We start from the raw sequence: 16,326 nt of genomic DNA, 5'->3' as shown, positions 1-16,326 counted from the left end.
TCTTCCTCCTCCTCTTCCTCCTCCTTCTACTTCTCCTCCTCCTTCTCCTTTCTCCTCCTTCTTCCCCCTCCTCCTCCTCCTTCTTCTCCTCCTCTTCTTCCTCCTCCTCCTCCTCCTCCTCTTCCTCCTCCTTCTTCCTCCTTCTTCCTCCTCCCCCTCCCTCCATCTCCTCCTCCTCTCTCTCTCCTCTCTCTCTCTGCTCCATCCTGTAGCCTGTAGTCATGGAGGCTATTTCCATGGCGATGGAGCGTCTCACCCCCCCCCCCCCCCCCCCCCCCCCAGATAATGTTTAGTTGAGTGGATTTGACGACACGTCGTGAGATTTTTATCCATTGTTGGTGCGTTTGAGGGCCACACCGAGTGTGTGTGTGTGTGTGTGTGTGTGTGTGTGTGTGTGTGTGTGTGTGTGTGTGTGTGTGTGTGTGTGTGTGTGTGTGTGTGTGTGTGTGTGTGTGTGTGTGTGTGTGTGTGTGTCATCTACAGCCAATAATGCCCGCTGCCATTTTCTGTAATTATGATCTGTGTGTGCGCGTGCGTGTGTGTAGACTCTAATAAGAACAAGACAACCTTCATCCATTATTAAGGCTAATATAGTAAATGGAGCTGCTCCTCTTTCATGTCTCTCTGTGTGTGTGTGTGTGTGTGTGTGTGTGTGTATCAGTTGTTTACTTCAGTGTGTGTGTGTTTGGACACACTACGTTGTAACCTCCCGACCGTCAGCTGTGATGTTTTCTCACAGAACAAAGACGAGTCGATGAACCAACAAATATTTAGATAATTAAAAGTTTGAGTCATTAAATTTCCAGACGTTTTCTCATGTTTTATCCATTTCATCCATCATCCAGTCATGGAAAACACATGGAAATTGAGAAAAAGGGTCAAATGTCCTGGAAAAGCTTTGAGTTGTCCTGAAAAAAATGTGACTTTTCCAGACCCCACGATAAGGATTTGTTTTCCAAAGATGTAGCTACCCAGCGAGAAGAGCGAGCTGTTTTAGATCTGGTTTAAAAACAAAAACTACATGTTTTTGTGTTGTTCTATGATAAATTTGTCTTAATTTCTAAGCGCGTGAGATATTATTTCATAGATGAGTTAGAGCCACAGACTGTGCACACCGCTAAATCAGATTTCTTGGGGTGAGAATATAGAAACAAACTGGTTGAATGTACAAAATAAAGTGTAACAACTGTCGAACTACAACTTCTCCAAAGCATGAATGGAATGGGACGGGGCTGGGCGATGTGTATGTGTGAAAATGCCCTGGAAAAGTCCTGGAAAATGATTTTAAGAAAAGAGTGGGAAACATCTGGATCGATCCTGAGGTGAATTCCCAAAGTTTTCCAGGTCGTCAGAAGTTTGGACGTGTTCACATCAGAGGGAGAAAAGGAAACGGGGTCATGTGACCTCAGGTGTTTCTGTTGCAGCACAAACTCTGTGAATGAAGCAGAAACACACACACACACATCAAAGCTACGACCTGCGTGTGTGTGTGTGTGTGTGTGTGTGTGTGTGTGTGTGTGTGTGTGTGTGTGTGTGTGTGTGTTGAAACCTCCCACTGACTTTGCTATAAACAGTTTCTTCTTTCTTCTTTTTCTTCTCTGTCTTTTATTTTGTAAACTCTGAGTCTGAGTCATCGTTTTCCCCGACTGTCAGTGAACGCACCACGATGGTCTTGGCCCGGGACCAGATCTTAGTGGGAATCTGTCCAACGGTTCAAAACGCTCCAGTCTGGAGTCACAGGCTGCTGCTGCTGCTGCTGCTGCCAGCTCCGCCCACAGATCGCCACGACGACGAGCGGCGGCGGCGAGCGTTGTTTGTAAAAAAACAACAAAATAAAACAAACCGTGTTGGTCATTTCTGACGTTTCTCTTCGTCTCTCTGTGTCTCCTCAGGCTTCCTGCTCTTCAAGGACTTCTGCATGAACGAGATCGACGAGGCCGTTCCTCAGCTCAAGTTCTACGAAGAGGTGAGTGATGGAGGTCAGAGGTTAGAGGTCAGAGGTCGGGCTGGGATGATTCGCTTTTCTCCCGATTCCATTCTTCTACGTTTTTTTGGATGCCGATTCGATTCTTCTACGATATTGCAGATTTTCTGGATTTTTATTCTGCATTTTTAACACCAGTGAAGCAGTTGAATGATTATGATTCTCTACAGACTATCCCAAGAACCATATTTCCCCCAAAAAATAAATACACATCACATGTATGTTTAGTTTTTAAGGTTTATTCAGCAGCAATATATATATGTTGACTCTCTTTTCAAAAGCCTGGACTGCATAAAAGAGGCAAAAATAAAAGAGTAGAGTAGAAAAAACAGGCTTCTGAAACCTTTCTGACAAAATGAGATATAGACTGAGGTAAACTGCTACATTTTAAAGGGATAAAGGGTTAACCCAAAATTGAAATTTCTCTCATTATCTCCTCCCCCTCATGTGGACTAAGGGCTGGGAGAAGTTTCAGAGTCCTCCGTGGCTTCTCTGAGTTACAGGGGGTCTCAGCGTAGCAGTGCATGTCCATATGACGGTTGCAAATGGATACCAACTGTCTTCGTAACAAAAAGACACACCAAAAAACATCCACATACTTACATACATGCTGCTCGTATGTAATGTCCCTCTTGTATTGAAGCCCCAACATGAGAAATTGTTCCGAAAAAAATTAAATAACTCTATGTTTTAAGCTTGTTTGTAGCGGAAGCTCCCAGTGTTGCTTTTCCTGGTCCGTCCAAATCTCGCACGATTTAGAGTAGATAATGAGTGTAATTTCAATTTTGGGTGAACTATCCCTTTAACATTTAACTGCACACAAACACTGTAGAAGCCTATAAATTAAGATACTCCATTATAAAGTGAACTTGAACCCTTTTCAAAACCTGGACTCTCTGGATGTAAAAAAGGCGAACAAATGCACATTGCACACTATAAAAAAAAAAAAAATCTTAAAAATCGTCAAAATTAATATTGGGATACTTATGTGAATCGATTTTTTCTCCAAACCCCGAGTCAGAGGTCAAAGGTCAGACTGCTGTAAACTAACATGACCGTGTGTGTGTGTTTCTGTGTGTGTGTGTGTGTGTTTCAGATTAAGGACTATGAGAAGCTGGACTCGGAGGACGAGCGGTTGAGCCGCAGTCGACAGATCTACGACGGCTACATCATGAAGGAGCTCCTGTCCTGTTCACACGTGAGTCTGTTTCTATCAATAACCACTAATCGAAGCCTAAATTACCCTATTGATCGATGGGTCTCAATACGTCTGAAGCCTCCAACAAGTTTCACTCCACTGAGAACTCAAAGGTTCAAGAACAGACACTGATCAGAAACCTCAACATCAAACAAGAAAAAACGTTATTGTCTCAAAACAGACGCGTTTAAATTTAAATATGAGACGTTGTGAAGTTATAAAACATTAAATATGAAGCGACAGTTTCAGACTGAACAAAGGAGTTCAATAAAATACAGTTCTATTGACTCTGGATGATCAAATTCAACTTGACACAAAGCTGTGAAATCTGTTGTTCAATTAAAATAAAGGAAACAGTTCAAACACAGATACAGGAAGCTGTCAGAATAAAAGCTCCATAGTTTGCCCTTTTATTTTGAAGGGTTTGATCCACGAGAAGATCTAAAAAACATCTTGGTGTAGTTTTCCATCTCCTCTCTCTCTCAGCTTCTCTCTGGAGCTCTAGTAACAACAGGTCGGTGTCAGCCAATCAGAAGAGAGGAGGAGGCTCTGAGCCTCTCTTCTGATTGGCTGACTGTTTTCTAGAGTGTTACAATAAAAAAACAGCAGATTTCAGAATAAAACACTCAGAGAAACTAAAAACCCTGCAAAGCTGTTGGTTGGATGGATGGTGGGTCCAGGTGGTGAGGGGGCGGGGCTTAGTTGTGACATCACAAAGTGACAGGAAGTCCTGACGGCTGCTTTAATACAAACATCTACCTTTATTCTGAAGGAGCTTTGACACAAACATCTACTTTTATTTTGAAGGAGCTTTAACACAAACATCTACCTTTATTCTGAAGGAGCTTTAACACAAACATCTACCTTTATTCTGAAGGAGCTTTAAAGCAGATATCAGTGGAATGTTTTTGTTAATATAAGTCCTAAATAGTCCTATTTTCCGTCAGCAATCACTTACATGAAGTATTTCAGCCTAAACACGAGTCTCTCCGTCACTCTGCTCTGCTGTAACCCGAGGAGAAAATTTTCCTTGTGGGATACAAGTGTTATCCAATGAGGAGAGAGAACGGCATGAAGGGCTGTGTGTGCAGCCAAGGGATGCGCGTGAATGTGGTGACGTAGCACGAGGACCAATTGATGCCTGACAAGGGCGGGGGCTGCTAACTCATGGTGCGTTCAAAGAAACTCGTACTTTGTGTTTTTCCTTCCTGTGAAGTCATACCAGTTCGATCTGGTACGAGTTCACGGGTCGGAAGTTACGAGTGGCCGTTATAGGGAACTTTCACAGACAACAGGATGGTAAAAACACGAGCTACGGGTTACCTGGAACGCTACCAAGTCGTAGTTGTGACTTGAAGCTGTAACTTACGGTTTCAAAAGCCTGCCTTGAACGCAGCATTAGCCGAAACGGCCGTGAAGCTGATATCTGCTTTAATACAAACGTCTACCTTTATTTTGAAGGAGCTGTAACACAAACATCTACCTTTATTTTGAAGGAGCTTTAACACAAACATCTACCTTTATTTTGAAGGAGCTTTAACACAAACATCTACCTTTATTTTGAAGGAGCTTTAACACAAACATCTACCTTTATTTTGAAGGAGCTTTAACACAAACATCTACCTTTATTCTGAAGGAGCTCTAACAGAAACATCTACCTTTATTTTGAAGGAGCTTTAACACAAACATCTACCTTTATTTTGAAGGAGCTTTAGTACAAACATCTACCTTTATTTTGAAGGAGCTTTAACACAGACATCTACCTTTATTTTGAAGGAGCTTTAACACAAACATCTACCTTTATTTTGAAGGAGCTTTAACACAAACGTCTACCTTTATTTTGAAGGAGCTTTAACACAAACATCTACCTTTATTTTGAAGGAGCTTTAACACAAACATCTACCTTTATTCTGAAGGAGCTTTAACACAAACATCTACCTTTATTCTGAAGGAGCTTTAACACAAACATCTACCTTTATTCTGAAGGAGCTTTAACACAAACATTTATACCTTTATTTTGAAGGAGCAGCGGTCTGGTTTTAACTCTTTGTCGTCTGTAGCTGTGACTCATGAAGCAGCTTTTTCCGCCTCAGATGTTTCTGTGTCACTGGCGAGAAGAAAATAATGGGGAAATCCTCGCTGCATAGTGTGTGTGTGTGTGTTTGTGTGTGTGTGTGTGTGTGTGTTTGTTTGTGTGTGTTTGTGTGTGTGTGTGTGTGTGTGTTGCCCTCAGCATCAACAACAACAACAGTGACACAAAGCAGCTTTTGTCGTGCGATGCAACAGATCTGTATGTAAAGCAAAGTCAGAACAAGCTGCTGCGTGGAGGGAGGAAGTTGTTGAGCACAGCCGCCCCCGCACACACACACACACACACACACAGACACACACACACACACACACACACACACATAGAGACAGACACACACACACACACACAGATATAGATATATGTCCTGTAGAGGCCTTGCTGCAGTCTCATGTCCTGGTGTCGGGGACAAACACAGAAAGCAGAAGTGAAATTACTGGTTGAGCTGCATGTGTGTGTTCGTGTGTGTGTTAATGTGTTAATGTGTGTGTGTTAGTGTGTTAATGTGTGTGTTAATGTGTGTGTGTTAGTGTGTTAATGTGTGTGTGTGTTCTAATGAGCCAGTGTTTCCTCCTGTGTTTCAGCCCTTCTCTAAGAAAGCCGTCGACCACGTGCAGAGCCACTTGGCAAAGAAACAGGTTCCCCCGACTCTGTTCCAGGTAACACACACACACACACACACTGAGCCCCTCCCCCTGCCGACGATGTCACAGTCTGACCTGAAAACTATGAGGAATAACACGAGATTAACACAGATTATAATCTGAGCTCAGCGAGGTGTCGTGGTCCGACTCCGACTAATTAGAGCACGATGTTCTCCTTTTAGTTAATTACACACACACACACACACACACACACACACACACACAGTCTCACACTTATTTGCAGCAGCATCGTTTGCATGTTTTATTTTGACGCCTCTGCACCGTCTGAGCGGCTGCTGTCGGTTTGTGACGTGGAGAAATGCTTCATCATCGTTTTTCATTCCAGTCGATATTGGATCAAACATAACGATCAATGATCAATGATCAATACAAGTCAGAACCTTTATTGATCCGACACCTGCTGCTGCAGCAGAGGAGGAAACGAACTAGCAGAATAAAACAACAATAATGTGACTCAGAACATGAGAAAACATTTTCAATGGATAGTTCACCCAAAATTGAAATTTCACTCATTATCTCCTCCCCCTCATGTGGACTAAGGGCTGGGAGAAGTTTCAGAGTCCTCCGTGGCTTCTCTGAGTTACAGGGGGTCTCGGCGTAGCAGTGCATGTCCACATAACGGTTGCAAATGGATACCAACTGTCTTCGTAACAAAAAGACACACCAAAAAACATCCAAATACCTCCATGCTGCTCGTCTGTAATGTCCGTCTTGTATTGAAGCCCCGACATGAGAAATTGTCCCGAAGAAAAATTAAATAAGTCTATATTTCAAGCTTGTTTTGTAGCGGAAGCTTTTCGAAGCTCCTCTTCCTGGTCCGTCCAAATCTCGCACTATTTGCACTGACGCCGGCGCAAATTACCACAAAAAGTGGTATCCATTTGCAACCATCATATGGACATGCTGTAACTCAGAGAAGCCACGGAGGACTCTGAAACTTCTCCCAGCCCTTAGTCCACATGAGGGGGAGGAGATAATGAGTGAAATTTGAATTTTGGGTGAACTATCCCTTTAAAACAGAAACGAGAAGAACGTGAAGAAAATCAACGTACAGTAAATCTGATTATATAAAGAAGTAGTATGTTTTTCAGGAATGGAGCGTTACACTGACGCTGCATTCACCTGCAGTCGGGCAGACGGCCGTCGCTAACAAACCAGACGTCATTTTAGTCACAGAAGTCCAGAGAAAGCCGGTAAAACAATACCACATCGCCATGACAACATATTGTCACGTGTATTGTTTTTGTATTGACGCCTTTACTGTCGTCCGTCTGCCGTCTGCCCAATTTCAGGTGAATGCAGCATGAAAAATACCATTGAGTTGCTTGTGATATATACAACCGCAACGCTAGATGGGAGGAATTCCTACGCAATGTCCCTTTTAAACATCATAAATCAGATGTTCTGTCACATATCAATCTGAAAATAACATATAGATATAATTATTGATCGTTGTGTTTATGTTTTATTATGTTTTTATTCAGTCTTATGCAGACAAACAGGGTCTAAATAATGAAAGTTTGTTTTTTTTTAGTTTATTTTACAGTAAATGAAGATTATTGATCCTAAAACTGGTTAAATTCAGGTTTTGACGTGTGAAAACAGCAGTTTTACAAACGATACAAAGGTGAAACAAACTTTAAACAAGTCACATGATATTTAAAAAGAGTTTATAAACAGTGAAACTCCAGGAAGTAGCCTCGTCCCTCTGCTTCTTTTCTGCTGACTCCTGAGTTGAGTTTCTCTCTCTCTCTCTCTGCTCGGCCCATGTGACCCGTCGCTGCGCTCTGATTGGCTGCGGACGTGTCGCCCGGCTGAACTTGTGCCGTCTGTATTTTTAAACCATCGTCGTTTACAGATTCAGATTCATACGCTCGCTAATTATCGTCACTGTCCAGAGGGAACAAGAGGCGTCTTCTCACGTTAATCTAATCTCTGGAAATCGAATCAACGATTTCCTCTTTTAAACTACAACAACATGGCTTTTATTCTCACATATTACATCAACCTGTCACTGTGGCCGCCACGGCAACAACAACCATGGTGATGATGGTGATAATGATGCCTTCACTGACGTCCGTAACAAAAAAGAAAAGATAAATAAAAGAAGAAGTTGTTATCAGGTTGTTTGTGTTTGATCCCTGCAGCCGTACATCGTAGAGATCTGTGACAGTCTGAGAGGGAAGATCTTCCAGAAGTTCATCGAGAGGTGAGGAGGGGGGGGGGGGGGGAGGAGGAGGAGGAGGAGGAGGAGGAGGAGGAGGAGGAGGAGGAGGAGGAGGAGGAGGACGAGGACGAGAAGAGGAGAGAAGAGGAGAGAAAGGATACGGGGGAGGAGGAGGAGGGAAGAGGAGGAGAGGAGAGGAGGAGGGAAGGGGGAGGAGGAGAGGGAGGATGAGGAGAGAGGAGGAGGAAGGAGGAGGAAGAGGAGAGGAAGGAGTAAGAGGAGAGGAGGGAGGGAGGAGAGAAGAGAAAGGATAGGGGGAGGACGAGGGAAGGGAGGAGAAGGAGGAGGAGGACAGGGGGAGGGAGGGGAGGAGAGGAGGAGAGGAGGAGGAGGAGGGGAGGAGGAGAGGAAGAGAGGAGGAGAGGAGAGGGGGGGAGGAGGAGGAGGAGGGAGGGAGGAGAGGAGGAGGAAGACAGAAAGGGTAGGGGGAGGAGGAGGAGGAGGAGGGAAGAGAGGAGAGGGGGGAGGGGAAAGGAGGAGGAGGAAGAGGAGAGAGAGAGGAGGAGAGAGGAGGAGAAAGGAGGAGGGAGAGGAGGAGAGAGAGGGGGAGGGGAAAGGAGGAGAGGAGGAAGAGGAGAGAGGGAGAGGAGGATGAGGAGACGGAGGGGAAAGGAGGAGAGGAGAAGTTGTTATTGTTTCACTTCTTTTCTCCAGTTTGACTTTTTCTCTTTTTTCTTCTCAGCGACAAATTCACTCGTTTCTGTCAGTGGAAGAACGTGGAGCTGAACATCCACGTGAGTAAAACCTCCTGGTCTGGGTTCAAACCCTTCTAACCCTAAACCCACTGAGCCATCTCGCCACCTCTATGTCAGATTTTACCTGCAGCTTTTTACTTTCTAACTTTTAATTAAAATCAGTAGTTTAAAACAAACCAGTTGGACAAAAACTAAACATGACGGGAGGAGTGCAGAGAGTCTTCTACTACAATTAAAGTATTTAGGGGCTATTTGTAGATCATACAACCCCACTTTAAAAAAATGATACTATCCCTTTAATCTCCTCCTCCTCCTCCTCCTCCTCCTCCTCCTCCTCCTCCTCCTCCTCCTCCTCCTCCTCCTCCTCTAGTTGACCATGAACGACTTCAGTGTTCACCGGATCATCGGGCGCGGCGGCTTCGGCGAGGTGTACGGCTGCAGGAAGGCCGACACGGGGAAGATGTAAGAGACGCCGCCGAGCTGGAAGCTGATTGGACGAGAGACAGAGACAGAGATGCTGTGTTGTGATTGGTCTGACTGTGGTCTGTGTTGCCGTGACGACAGGTACGCCATGAAGTGTCTGGACAAGAAGAGGATCAAGATGAAGCAGGGAGAAACTCTAGCGCTCAACGAGAGAATCATGCTGTCGCTAGTCAGCACAGGGGTGAGTTCAACACTTAACTAGTTAGTTAACTAACCAGTTAGTTAATGAATTAACCACTTAACCAGTTAGTTAACTAGTTAGTTAGTTAACCAGTTAGTGAGTTAACTAGTTAATGAGTTAACCAGTTAGAGAATCATGCTGTCGCTAGTCAGCACAGGGGTGAGTTCACCAGCTAAGTTAGTTAACTAACCAGTTAGTTAATGAGTTAACCAGTTAGTTAGTTAGTTAGTTTGTTAACCAGTTAGTTAAGGCGTTACCCAGTTAGTTAACGAGTTAATCACTTAACTAGTTAGTTAATGAGTTAACCAGTTAGTTAGTTAGTTAGTTAGTTAGTTAGTTAACCAGTTAGATAGCCAGTTAATGAGTTAACCAGTGAGTTAATGAGTTAAGCTGTTAGTTAATGAGTTAACCAGTTAGTTAAAGGGTTAACCTGTTAGTTAGTTAACCAGTTAGTTAGTGAGTTAACCAGTTATTAAATTAACAAGTTAATGAGTTACTTTCACTGTTATAAATAAAATGTACAGACTGATTCTACATTAATATAAATGATCGGTAGTTTTAATGTTTGTATTCTGTGACTCAGCAGGTTTGGATTTAAATGTTTAGTGTCTTATAAGGCCATGTGGGATGGGCACAAAATATATGCCATATGACACTCAAATAAAATCAATCTATCAATCTATATTATATTATATTACAGTTAGTTAGCAGAGATGTGATGTGAAACAGCTTCACCGACTCAAACCTGAGATGTAGAAGTGAATATTTGTGGTGGAGACGAGTTCATGAGGTTCACACTCTGATGACATCATCATGACATCATCACTCACCATGATGATAATCAATCAATAAATAATCAATAATAAATGACACAGAAGAGAAAAAGCTCCGTCATGGTCTCTGAGTGATGTTGTGTCGATGTGTTTGTGTCTCTCAGGACTGTCCGTTCATCGTCTGTATGACCTACGCCTTCCACACCCCCGACAAGCTCTGCTTCATCCTGGACCTGATGAACGGTACACACACACACACACACACACACACACACACACACACACACACACACACACACACACACACACACACACACACACACACACACACACACACACACACACAGACACACAGACACACACAGTTCTATAAATACACAACCGGTCGATAAACGTCTCTCATCCTATTGATGGATATGGATCCAGGTATGAGGTGTGATGAGGTCATTCTGACGCACTCTGCTCTGTGTGTGTGTGTTTCTGTGTGTGTGTGTGTGTGTGTGTGTGTGTGTGTGTGTGTGTGTGTGTGTGTGTGTGTGTGTGTGTGTGTGTGTGTCCAGGCGGCGACCTGCACTACCACCTGTCTCAACACGGCGTCTTCAGTGAGAAGGAGATGCGTTTCTACGCCGCTGAAATCATCCTGGGTCTGGAGCACATGCACAACCGCTTCGTCGTCTACAGAGACCTCAAGGTACACACACACACACACACACACACACACACACACACACACACACACTGACCGACACACACTGACTGACACACAGACAGATCAAAACATACACTAGTAAATCAAAAGTGCATTAATCCGCCACAGAAACTAGTCCCTAACAAAGTGACGCCTGGCTTTTTATTATCAAAATATAGGTAACACTTTACAATAAGGTTCCCTTAATTAACATTAGTTAGTACATTATTAAGCATTAATATATAAACTAATGTGTTAATTAATGCTGAGTAATGCAAACATAATAATAACTAATTACATTATTCAACTTTTATTATTACTTAATCATTTATTAACTAACTTTTAGTAGTAAACATGAATTAATAGGCTACATTAATTCAAGTGTTTCCTAATCCTAAGTAATACATTATAATGATTGTTAATATATCTGTAAACAGTTAATTAATGCTAAATAATGTACTAAGTAACGTTAATTAAGGGACACTTATTGTAAAGTGTTACCAAAATATATATATTATTATCAGAAATCAAACCTGTCTTTCATAAATCCGTATTTCACTGAAGGTGAATCACAGCTGCTACAAATGAAAGCTTTCTGGTTCCTTAGAATGAGTTGTTACAAGTCGTTACAAATACATAAGTGGGCGACGCACCGAACCGAGGCGGCCATGTTGCATCGTGACCGTAGGTAACCACGGAAACGGCCTGTTAAAACTGTCACCACTGTGTAGTGTGAGGAAGGACGGAGGCACTGGTGTTGCATTCAGGTGCAGTCAGGCAGACGGCCGTCGGCAAACCAACCGGATGTCATTTTACTCCACCAGAGAAAGACGGTAAAACAATACCACATCACCATGACAACATATTGTCAGGCCTGTATTGTTTTGCGTTGTGTTGTCTGTCTGACGTCTGCCCCATTTCACCTGAATGCAACATCAAGAATACGTTCAGATATGCAACCGCACCGCTAGATGGGGTAGAATTCCTACGTACCATACCTTTAACTTATATTATATTTAAAATAATATAAAATATTATTGATTATTGATTAATCAAACATTTTTTTTATTTGTTCTGAACCTTAAACAGACTTTTTTCCTCTAGTGTTTTAATTTAATAAAGAATAAATCAGCTCTTTATTCAAATGTAACTTTATTAAACCTGACAGTGACAGTTCCTGTTTCAGCCTTCAGAAGCTTCACTGTGTTAATAAAGTTTTTCTGATCGATCAGACTGATTGATCCGAGGCCTGTCACTGCAGGTCATGTTGCCTCATGCTGATTATGACCGGTGTTGATCTGGTATTGATCTGATATTGATCGGAAATGACGTGACCCAGAATCTGGAGTCAGAAAAACTTCATTAATGTTTCTGTTACATTGATTCATTCAGAATAAAGAAATAAAATCAAACAATAAACAAAACTTCCTCTTCTCCTCCTTCCTCCTTCTCTTCTTCTTCCTCCTCCTTCTCTTCTTCCTCCCTCCTCTTCCTCCTCCTCCTCCTTGTCTTCTTTCTGCTCCTCTTCCTCCTCTTCTTCTTCCTCCTTCTCTTCTTCCTCCTCTCTCTCCTCCTCCTCTTCTTCCTCCTTCTCCTCCTCTCTCTCCTCCTCCTCTTCTTCTTCCTCCTCCTCCTCCCTCCTCTTCCTTGTCTTCTTTATACTCCTCCTCTTCTCCTTCTTCCTCCTTCTTTTCTTCTTCCTCCTCCCTCCTCCTCCTCTTCTTCTTCTTCCTCCTCCTGCTCCTCCTCAACCTTCTTCCTCCTCTTCCTCCTCCCTCTTTCTCCTCTTTTTCCTCCTCCTTCTGCTCTTCCCTCCTCTTCCTCCTCCTCTTCTTCCTCCTTCTCTTCCTCTTCCTCCTCCTCCTCCTCCTCCTCCTCCTCTTCCTCCTCCTCCTCCTCTCTATCGGTACATTGTCTCCCTCTCTCCCTCTCTCTCCTGTTTGGATTCGTTGCCATAATAATGTGAATATTTTAGCTGGAAGTCAGAGAACAGGTTTAGATCTTTAATAAACACAGAGGGACGATGCAGATAATACAGAGAGAGGGAGGAGGAGGAGGGAGGAGGGGGGCAGGGAAAAGGAGGGGAGAGGGGAGATGGGGGAGGAGGGAGGAGGAGGGGGAAGTCAAACACTAGAGGAAAACCAGGTTCTCTGGCTGCGTCTTCACTGAGCAGGAAACTGAGACTGAATCAGTGACAAGTGTTTCTAATACCTCCGATCTTATCTCTCTCTGTGTGTGTGTGTGTGTGTGTGTGTGTGTGTGTGTGTGTGTGTGTGTGTGTGTGTGTCTCTATCTGTGTGTGTGTGTGTGTGTCTCTGCAGCCAGCCAATATCCTGCTGGATGAACACGGTCACGTCCGTATCTCCGACCTCGGTCTGGCCTGCGACTTCTCCAAGAAGAAACCTCACGCCAGCGTGTGAGTAACCGTTCAGCTCGCCGCTTTACACTTTACTAATGCTTTTAGTTTTTTTTTTTTTAACATTTTCTCTCAGTGAAGATTAAAAAGTCTCTTAAATCATGTTCTCCTGTTGCTTTTAGTGTTGAAATAAAATAAAAAGTTGTAAATTATCAAATGTGTAAAAACTGAATCTTAAAAACCAGAAAAAAGTCGATTTTAGCTTCTGATCATAGAGGAAGTGATGTCATCAACAAGTGACCAATGAAACGAAGCCTGGTTCACCTCAGTGGATTTAATAATACAGCTTTAACTGTTGTGACTGAAACGTGTTTTTTATCAATTACAGCGACTGTTTACTATGTTTTTCTATATTTTATAATCATACACGATTCAGTTTTTAATCTCATTTAGTTTTTTCTTTAGTTTAGTTTTAAATTTTTTGTTTCCAGTGAAAATGAAAAAGCAGAATCGACCAAACTGAGATCAGTCAAAATATCAAACAAATGAATCACTATTTATGTCCAAAAATGGACCAATTTAAAGTTAAATACTTGTTCTTTTGACAAAAGATGATGTCATTGACGTTTTTATTTACATTTTTTAATTGAAAACTAAAATCCAGAGTCAACTGTTGTGACTGAAATGTGTTTTATTATCAACTCCAGCAACTGTTTCCTATGTTTTTCTACATTTTATTATCATACACGATTCAGTTCAGTGTTATTTTGTTTTTTTCTTTAGTTTAGTTTTACATTTTTTTTTGTTTCCAGTGAAAATGAAAAAGCAGAATCGATCATCAAACTGAGATCTCAGTCAAAATATCAAACAAATGAATCACTGTTTTTGTCCAAAAATTGACAAATTTAAAGTTAAATACAAGTTTTTTTGACAAAAGATGATGTCATCAGCAGGCGACCAATGAAACGAAGCCTGGTTCACCTCAGTGGATTTAAAAATACAGCTTTACTACAGTTTGTTTTGTTTTTGTTGCTTTTATTAACACTTTTTTTCATTGAAACATAAATCCTGAGTCAACTGTTGTGACTGAAATGTCAATCATGTTTTTTTAATCAACTGTTTACTATGTTTTTCTATATTTTATTATTATACACAATTCAGTTTTTGTTTTATTTTGTTTTTTCTTTAGTTTAACATTTTAGTTTCCAGTGAAAATGAAAAATGAATCACTATTTTAGTCCAAAAATTGACTAATTTAAAGTTAAATACAAGTTTTTTTGACAAAAGATGATGTCATCAACAGGCGACCAATGAACGTTAGCGTGTATTAAAGCCACAGGTTTGTGACGATGTAATAACAGAACAGACAGCGCCGACGCTTCGTTAACGTTGGTGTTTGTTATCTCAGATGAACTGGTTAGGTGATTATAGGTGATTAACAGCAGATATTTTATCTACCAGTATTAAACTCTGTCAGTCAGTCACATGGTCTCCAGCAGCCAATCAGAGAGCAGCGCCTGTTATTTCCCAGCAGCCTCTTCTGCAGTTGTTGCTGCTGTCGAGGGAAATTAGGTCTGAGTTTAATGTGTCTGTAGAGTGAGATGATGCTGCTGTAAAACTAATGATTGTGTGTGTGTGTGTGTGTGTGTGTGTCTGTGTGTGTGTGTGTCTGTGTGTTGTGTTGTGTTGTGTGTGTTGTGTTGTGTTGTGTTGTGTTGTGTGTGTATTGTGTGTGTGTGTGTGTGTGTGTGTGTGTGTGTTGTGTATATTGTGTGTATGTGTTGTGTATTTGTAGGGGTACCCATGGCTACATGGCACCGGAGGTCCTCCAGAAGGGAACGGCGTACGACAGCAGCGCTGACTGGTTTTCTCTAGGCTGCATGTTGTTCAAGCTGCTGCGAGGGTAAACATGATGATACTCATCTTCTTCCTCCTCTTCTCCTCCTCCTCCTCTTCTCCTCTTCTTCTCCTCCTCCTCTTCCTCCTCTTCTTCTCCTCCTCTTCCCTCTTCCTCATCCTCCTCTTCTTCCTCTTCCTTTCCCCTTTCTCTTCTCTTTCTCCTCCTCCTTTTCTCCCCCTTCCTCCTCCTCCTCCTCTTCCTCCCCTCTTCTCCTCCTCTTCATCCTCTTCTTCTTCCTCTTCTCCTCTTCCTCCCTTCTTCTCCCCCTTCTCATTTTCTTCTTCTCCTCTTCTTACTCCTCCTCTTCCTTTCCCCTTTCACTTCTCTTTCTCCTCCTCTTCCTCTTCTTTTTCTTCTTCTTCTCCTCATCTTCTTCCTCCTCCTCCTTCTTTCTCCTCCTCTTCTCCTTCCTCCTCTCTTTTCTTTTCTTCTTCTTCTTCTCCTCCTTCTCATCTTCTTCCTCCTCCTGTTCTTCTTTCTCCTCTGTTTCTCCTAACCCTCTTCTTCTTCTCCTCCTCCTCCCTTTCTTTCCTTCCTCCTCCTCTTCCTCTTCAGTTTCTCTCAGTTGAACCTTTGATTCTCTCTCGTCCTCCACTTCTCTCACCAGCTCTCCGTCTGTGGAGTGTGTTTGATCTTGTTTGTGTGTGTGTGTGTGTGTGTGTGTAGTGTGTGTATAGTGTATAGTGTATAGTGTGTAGTGTGTGTGTGTGTGTTTGATGTGGAGTGTGTAAATGCCAGAGGTCTGAGCCTGTAGGTCAGGAACCAGGTAAAAGGAGACGTGTGTGTGTGTGTGTGTGTGTGTGTGTGTGTGTGTGCGCCTCCCTTGATGTTCGGCTCAGTGTGTTTGAAGTGTGTGTGTCACTCTGATCAGGAATCGATCAATAGGTTTGATCAGGATCAGTGATGTCATCGTCCTGATCGACAGGTGAACGGCCAGTTGAGCCGCTGGGATGTTTCTCTGTTTCCACGGCAACAGTTTGACTCTTTAAGGAGCTGCTGATGATCGTTAACATAGAGACTCAGTTTATTTGTCACAGAATTATTATATATATATATATATATATATATATATATATATATATATATA

General features: G+C 42.4%; 1 protein-coding gene across 2 annotated transcripts in view; it reads left to right on the top strand.

Moving 5' to 3' along the window:
* grk3 (G protein-coupled receptor kinase 3) overlaps positions 1-16,326 on the top strand; it is an 83,713-nt gene that overhangs the window by 47,846 nt on the left and 19,541 nt on the right. For both annotated transcript variants that reach the window (XM_083983622.1, XM_083983621.1), the window contains exons 3-13: positions 1,893-1,966; positions 3,081-3,182; positions 5,856-5,930; positions 8,084-8,145; positions 8,846-8,897; positions 9,229-9,320; positions 9,423-9,522; positions 10,460-10,538; positions 10,856-10,986; positions 13,305-13,399; positions 15,135-15,242. In XM_083983622.1, coding sequence (XP_083839748.1) covers positions 1,893-1,966; positions 3,081-3,182; positions 5,856-5,930; positions 8,084-8,145; positions 8,846-8,897; positions 9,229-9,320; positions 9,423-9,522; positions 10,460-10,538; positions 10,856-10,986; positions 13,305-13,399; positions 15,135-15,242 — 970 coding nt within the window. The remainder of the gene's footprint in view (positions 1-1,892; positions 1,967-3,080; positions 3,183-5,855; positions 5,931-8,083; positions 8,146-8,845; positions 8,898-9,228; positions 9,321-9,422; positions 9,523-10,459; positions 10,539-10,855; positions 10,987-13,304; positions 13,400-15,134; positions 15,243-16,326) is intronic.

This window comes from Trachurus trachurus (assembly GCF_905171665.1).
Source record: "Trachurus trachurus genome assembly, chromosome: 12".
In the NCBI taxonomy this organism is placed as follows: domain Eukaryota; kingdom Metazoa; phylum Chordata; class Actinopteri; order Carangiformes; family Carangidae; genus Trachurus; species Trachurus trachurus.
This window is presented reverse-complemented; position numbering and strand designations above follow the sequence as displayed.